This window comes from Acomys russatus, chromosome 14, assembly GCF_903995435.1.
Source record: "Acomys russatus chromosome 14, mAcoRus1.1, whole genome shotgun sequence".
NCBI classification, from domain to species: domain Eukaryota; kingdom Metazoa; phylum Chordata; class Mammalia; order Rodentia; family Muridae; genus Acomys; species Acomys russatus.
Genome location: NC_067150.1, coordinates 11,123,016 through 11,129,015, shown reverse-complemented (window position 1 = coordinate 11,129,015; position 6,000 = coordinate 11,123,016). Strand labels below are relative to the sequence as shown.

The 6,000-nt window shown below is 49.0% G+C and overlaps 1 protein-coding gene across 1 annotated transcript in view; it reads left to right on the top strand.

Moving 5' to 3' along the window:
• Positions 1–4,040: 4,040 nt before the first annotated feature.
• Positions 4,041–6,000, top strand: part of Deup1 (deuterosome assembly protein 1) — a 63,026-nt gene continuing 61,066 nt past the window's right edge. Inside the window, exon 1 of the mRNA XM_051155765.1 lies at positions 4,041–4,116. Coding sequence (XP_051011722.1) covers positions 4,088–4,116 — 29 coding nt within the window. The 5' untranslated portion in view covers positions 4,041–4,087. The remainder of the gene's footprint in view (positions 4,117–6,000) is intronic.

The following is a 6,000-nucleotide window of genomic DNA, read 5'->3' as shown; positions in this document are numbered from 1 at the left end:
GGAACACTCTTATTCTGACTTGTGTTCACAGATTTTCTGCAAATGAGAAACTAGTCTAAAGAAGTTAATGTCTTTAAAGCATCAGTGTACGCCTGAGATCGCAGGGCTTTTAAGGTGGAGGCAGGAGGATATAAACTTCAGGAGTGCACCCCTGTTCCCCTTTGAGCTTGATTCAGAGTGAGCTGCACAAACCGGCCCCGTTTTTAGAAACTGTCAAGGTTGGGAACACGGCCCAATGACAGCACAACATCCCAAATGAGGAGGCCAGATAGCTCATGAAAAACGACTGTGAGGGCCGGGTGTCACGGTGTCCTTCCGTGCTGTGCTGTTCCAGACTGCTTGTTGGTGCCTGCCGACTCTTCCCCAGCCCCTCACCACTTTTGCCTCTCAAATGCACATGCTCTGTGTTTTAAGACTCACGGAACTCACTTAGAGCCATATATGTATACATACACACTGAAGTAGGACCGTCTACTGGGTTGTGAGAGGCCTCTCCTGTCCTGTGTCCCTGAAGAACTGACTCTCCCTCGCCCAGCAAGTCATCAATTGCCAATAGCTCTTTAGCTGTGGTGTGGGACTTATCCTGACTCACTTTGTCACCTGATAGTTTTTCAGGACTAAGCTCTCACACTACCTCTTAGCTGCTCCCATAGAAGCACAGGTCCCCATGCATACTGTCCTTTAAACTGGGAGCCTTCCTAGTTGTGTTTCTCTTAAAGCAACACCACAAGGAAAAAAAAAAAAAAAAGATCTAGTAGCCAATACAGTTCAAGGCAAATTCAAGCCTTTGCGGGGCGGCGCTTCTTCCTGTGGAATGAAGCTGAGTCTCATTTCATTTGGGCTTTAAGAACCATCTAACCAGAAAGTCTTTGATCCTGTTGTGGAGTTGGACGGGTGCAGCTGTAGTCTACGTATATACAACTTCCTAAAGTCCATTACAGTTGATGTACCCTATGGCTTTAAAAGACCCCCCCCCCACACCCATTCTTCTGAAAATAGGAAATCAGCCATCACCTCTACAAGACTTAGACACCTACAGACACGGACTCAGGAGTATTTGAAACCTAACCCTCATGTCTGGGGAGATTTTGAGGCTCTCTGACCCCCAAAGTCACATTCCACTTGTTCTTGAACTAGAAATGTCCTCCAACAAACCCTTTATTCTCACTCTGGGTTTGCCGACGGTCTGTAAGAACTCTGACCATTTCCTGCTGCCAGTGAGACGTCCCTAAGCTTTGGCAACAGTGAAGAGCTCTAAATGGGTACGGTCTTGGACATCTTGAGTTGCCATTTTCTTTCTACATCCTTTTCTGCTTTTCCTGCTCACCTTCCTCTGATGGCTCAGCTGGTAAAGGCACCTGTTACCAAGCCTGCATATGTGAGCTTGATACCCAGGAACCAAGAGGAAGGCGAGGGCAGAGTCCCACACCTTGTCCTCTGACACCTGCAGTGAGCCAGTCATAAGTCACCCCTCCCCCACACCGATAATCAAAACAAGTAAATAGCAGGGTATGATAGAGCACACCTTTACTTCCAGCTCTCAGGAGGCAGAGGCAAGTGGATCTCTGAGTTTGAGGCCAGCCTGGTCTACTGAGCTAGTTCCAGGATTACCAGGGCTACACAGAGAAACCCTGTCTGGATAGACAGGCAGATAGATAGATGGATAGATAGATAAATGATTGCATTTCTTGTCAGAAAAAATATTGTGTATTTCAATGTAGGCAAGAAGAAAGAATATGACTGCCATTCTCAGAACAATGAAGTTTCCAGAAAAGATAAAATAACCAGGCTTCACCCCGTCCCTGTCAGAATCATGCAGCACTAATCAGAAATAGCACCCGGAATTACTCCACACGACTCATCTAAGAACCGGGGAGACCTGGGTGGAGGACTGTGGGTCGGATTAAAATTGACGGCCATGTTAAAGTAGTAAAGTGATGTGAATGACGAAAGGAGAATCCAAATGAGAGAGTTTGAGAGCCAGCAATCAATCAATCAAGTGGACATGTTGAGAAACGCCTATGTTCCTAAAGTAAATTCAGCAACATGCCGCAATTCCAGTGCTTAGAAAGTTCACTTGCCGTCACACCTATGTGTGTGTGTGTGATGTGTGTGTGTGTGTAACATTATATGTATCAGTGTATGTGTGATTTCTATATAGTGTACGTAGTGTGTGTTTGTGTGTGTGTGTGTGTGTGTGTGTGTGTGTGTGTGTGTGTGATCTCCAGTTTATACTGTCATTTCCTCAGTGAAATCAACAGAGTCAGAGTCAGATTCTGTCACCAATTATTGTTGGAATGTGGCTGAAAAGGGAAAGAATTTGGAATCAGTTACCGAGGACCCGGGTTGGCTTCCACCATTAGAAGCGACTCCCTTATCCCCAGTACAGTCTGATCCACCTAACCCGCAGTTTCCCAAGGACGCTGCGCCGCGAGCTGTGTGGAAGAGGGGTTCAAATGATGCGAATACAGTGACCGTGGGGTGAGCCTACCAGATTCCCAGCTGGAAGTGACTAAGGTGAATTGAAAGAGTCTTTGCCTGGAGTTTTTCCTTCCCAGTGCCTAGTCTAGTCTGGGAATAAGGCCAAGGTCTAGGGTTAGGAATCCCAGTCTCGGTTGCGTTCCTGGCGGCTTACAGCAGCCCACTGGCTCTCCTATTGGTCAGTGTCTTCCCGCGCTTCTCTCGCGCCTCACCGTGCCTAGGGCGGCGGCTAGCCGGGATGGGCGGATCTAAGGAGGCCTCGGACTAGGAACTGACCGTGCTAGTGCTAGAGAGTTACCGCGTCGGGGGAAGCCGGTGTGTACGAGTCAAACCGCGGCTCCATGGCAACCCCGTGGGGGGTGGGGGGACCGGCGTCCAATGGCGCTGGGCGGGCGCAGAGGGTAGGACCCGCGGCCAGGGCCAGCGCAGACTTCTCCAGAGAGACCAGCAGGTAACAGGCTGCGCACTCCGTGGACCCAGGACCTGTGCCTTCCTTCAGCTGCAGCTGGCGCGGGGATGGCAGGAACCGCGTGCTGAGCAAGCTCAGGAGACGAGCTTCCAGTAAACCCAGAGCCCTGCCTCAGTTTCCCTCTTTTATTTGCCTGAACATTCTGATCTAGTTTTGCCTCTTATCGCCTCTAGCGTCTGCCCAACTGCTGCAATTCCTGAGGTGTGAAAAGAAACGGTGGTGTGGCGATTCCTCTTCTCTGCTCCCTCCCTCCTTCCCTACCCTTCTCCTCATCCTCTTCGCCCCCCCTTCCACTCTCCCTTCTTTCTCCCCTTACCCACTCCTCCTCTCTTTCTTCCTTCTCTTCGTCCTCTTCCTCACCTCCTACTCTTTCTCAGGTACTTAATTGCTTCACACATTTCTTAGGAGGGTTAAATTCATTTAGCACTTTGTTCATTTATCCACAAGTTAGTCCACTGATAGGACAACTGTGCCTCTGTGTGTGTGTGTGTGTGTGTGTGTGTGTGTGTGTGTGTGTGTGTAGGTATGTAGGTGGCAGAGCAGATGAGGGCATCTAATTGCCCTGAAACTAGAGTTGTAGGTGGTTTTGCGCCACCTAACCAGTGCTGGGGTCCTCGATGCACTTTCTGCACTCCAATTGCTGGACCAGTTCCCCACCTCCTATTCTTAAACTTCTTCTCCTAAATTTCATGCTTTGTGGGGCTCTTGAAAGGTCAAGAAAAGCCAATGAGAGAATGTACTCAAAGGCACAGGGACTCCCCTAAGAAGGAAACTGAGGGTTTCTAGACAGCACTCCTCCAAGCAGGAATTAGGAACTGAGCAGGCCAAATGGCAACAGGCACCTAGGTGCCACTGAATTAATGACGAATGATGCTGGTTTCAGCCGGTACCACATATCTCAACTGAACACTGACGCAGTATTTCTGTTTGTGTGGGTGCTTCAAGCTAGTGAAGCCACCTTTGTGTGCTTGAATAAGCAAGCGCTTCCATGCTCAGAAAACCCATACCAGTGGCTTGCCAACAGCAAAACTGTTATATCTTATATTACTATGTGTACACATTTTATAACTCTGAGTAATTTCCTTCCTCACAGGTTAAATCTCAAGAAGTGCAAGCCAGATGTAGAGGACTCTTGGCATGGAGAAGCAAGCCCACACCACAGCAGGGTGAGTTGGATCTGATTAGCTGATCTCTATGACCAGAACTCTTTGATGTAGCTCAGGTTCGGAAGTGAACTGTGCCAAGAAGGATGGGCTGACCGCTTTGGTTAAGTGGACTGGCCTTAGGACGTATCCATTCAAGCGAGACTCTGTCTCTGCCCTGGAAGACAGTGCTTTTCAGCTTTCGGTGATCCTGTTGGCCTCGCAGGTTCGGGACTCAAGCTGGTCTCCTTGGCCCACACATGTCCACAGCCCTGCACTCCCTGGCCAGCTTGCTTTTCCTCCTGTAGTCAGTGTTTCTCTGCTCCAGTTCTTAAGACTGGCCACGTTTTCTCCACATTTCAACACAGCCCACAATACATGTATTTCCACAGCCCAGCAAGAATTGGGTATTTTCGATAAGAGTCACTGTGTAGAAATGGACCAAGTTCCTTTTCACAATTACCTGGGCCACCTCTTCTCTGGCGCCCACGCCATGAAGATTTTACTAGCCGTCTGGCCACTGGCTGGACTCAAATTGGAGGCAGCAGAAGTACGTCAGAGCCCAGTCTTCACTGTGACTGCTGTTGACAGGAGGCACCACTGTAGGTGTCTCACCTCCAGTAATTGTGCTCGGGCTGTGACTCCGACATCGGGAAAGGAAAGCAAAGCAGTGTAAACAAGGGTGACTACATTCTGAGCCCTACTTCCTGACTATAGAGGGATTCCCAACAAGAAAACAGACTATATTACAGTCTAGCTGGAGCTCCTGAAGCGCGTGCGTGTGCGCGCGCGCACACACACCACCACCACCACCACCACCACCTCACCAAATGCAGAGCCTTAAATAACATGAGATCATCTCTATGTCAGGATGAGTGGTTTCATCTCTAGGCCCAAAGCGGTTGTTTCGGCTCCAGCCATCATGGCTGTTTGCCTTCCATCATGGCAGTGCTCTTAAAGAAAGGGGAAGGAGGACAGGAAAGACTTTGCTTTTAGGTGTCTGATCTAGAGATATCAGGCCTCACTTGTGTTCACTAACATTGGCCAGAACTGAGTCTCAGTTGTAGTAAAAGCTCAGAGATGTGGCAGCTGGCAGCAAGCATACGCCCAGTTACCGCTCAGAAATCCCATATATAGTTGGTGCTGGACTCAGCTCGCCTGATGGCTTGCGTGCCCGTGTGAAGCTGTAAACATTTAGTAGAAACCATCCTCTGGTTTCTAATCTGGATCTTTCTTCACTCTGACACTGCTCATAAGTTCAAATTCACAGTTAGCTGTATACCATACAAGCAGGCAGTCACAGTCACCCCCCTACAGGACGCCGAGGAGCTGAGCTGTTGATGCTCAGCTCAGTAGGTTTATTCACTGTATTTTCAACCGTTAGTTTTTTTTTTTTCAGTACGCAATGGCCCTGTCCATCCATAGCCAACTACAGTGTAAGTTGAAGGCCAAAAGGGTGAGGAGTGGCCACTGCTGAGTCTGCAGACTCACCCCATTGAGCCTCAGAGAGATGGAGAGCAGTGGACACGATCGTACCCCAAGATAGAATAGTGGTCTTTGTAGGAGGCAGGATTTGAATCGAAATACAGCTGGTTCCAATCCATGAACGTTTTCTACACTGGAAGTCGATCCCATCGAGGTGCGAGGGGCAGCCTGCCTAGAGTTCACAGCACAGCCAGGGCACCCTAGTATGACTGTGACAACAGGGGACAGTAAGGCAGTCTGGAAGACTGAGGCTTAAGCATGTGTAGCCGCAGATTGTCTCAGCCCTGTGAATCTGAAGGCCCGGTGGCTCCTCTGCGTTCATTCCTTGAAAACAAAGTGTGTTGTACTGAGTGTTAAGCCCTGAAATGCCAAGGTTATTTAAAAACAGGACTGCTCCTTAAAGAACTTGGAACTTAGTGGAGA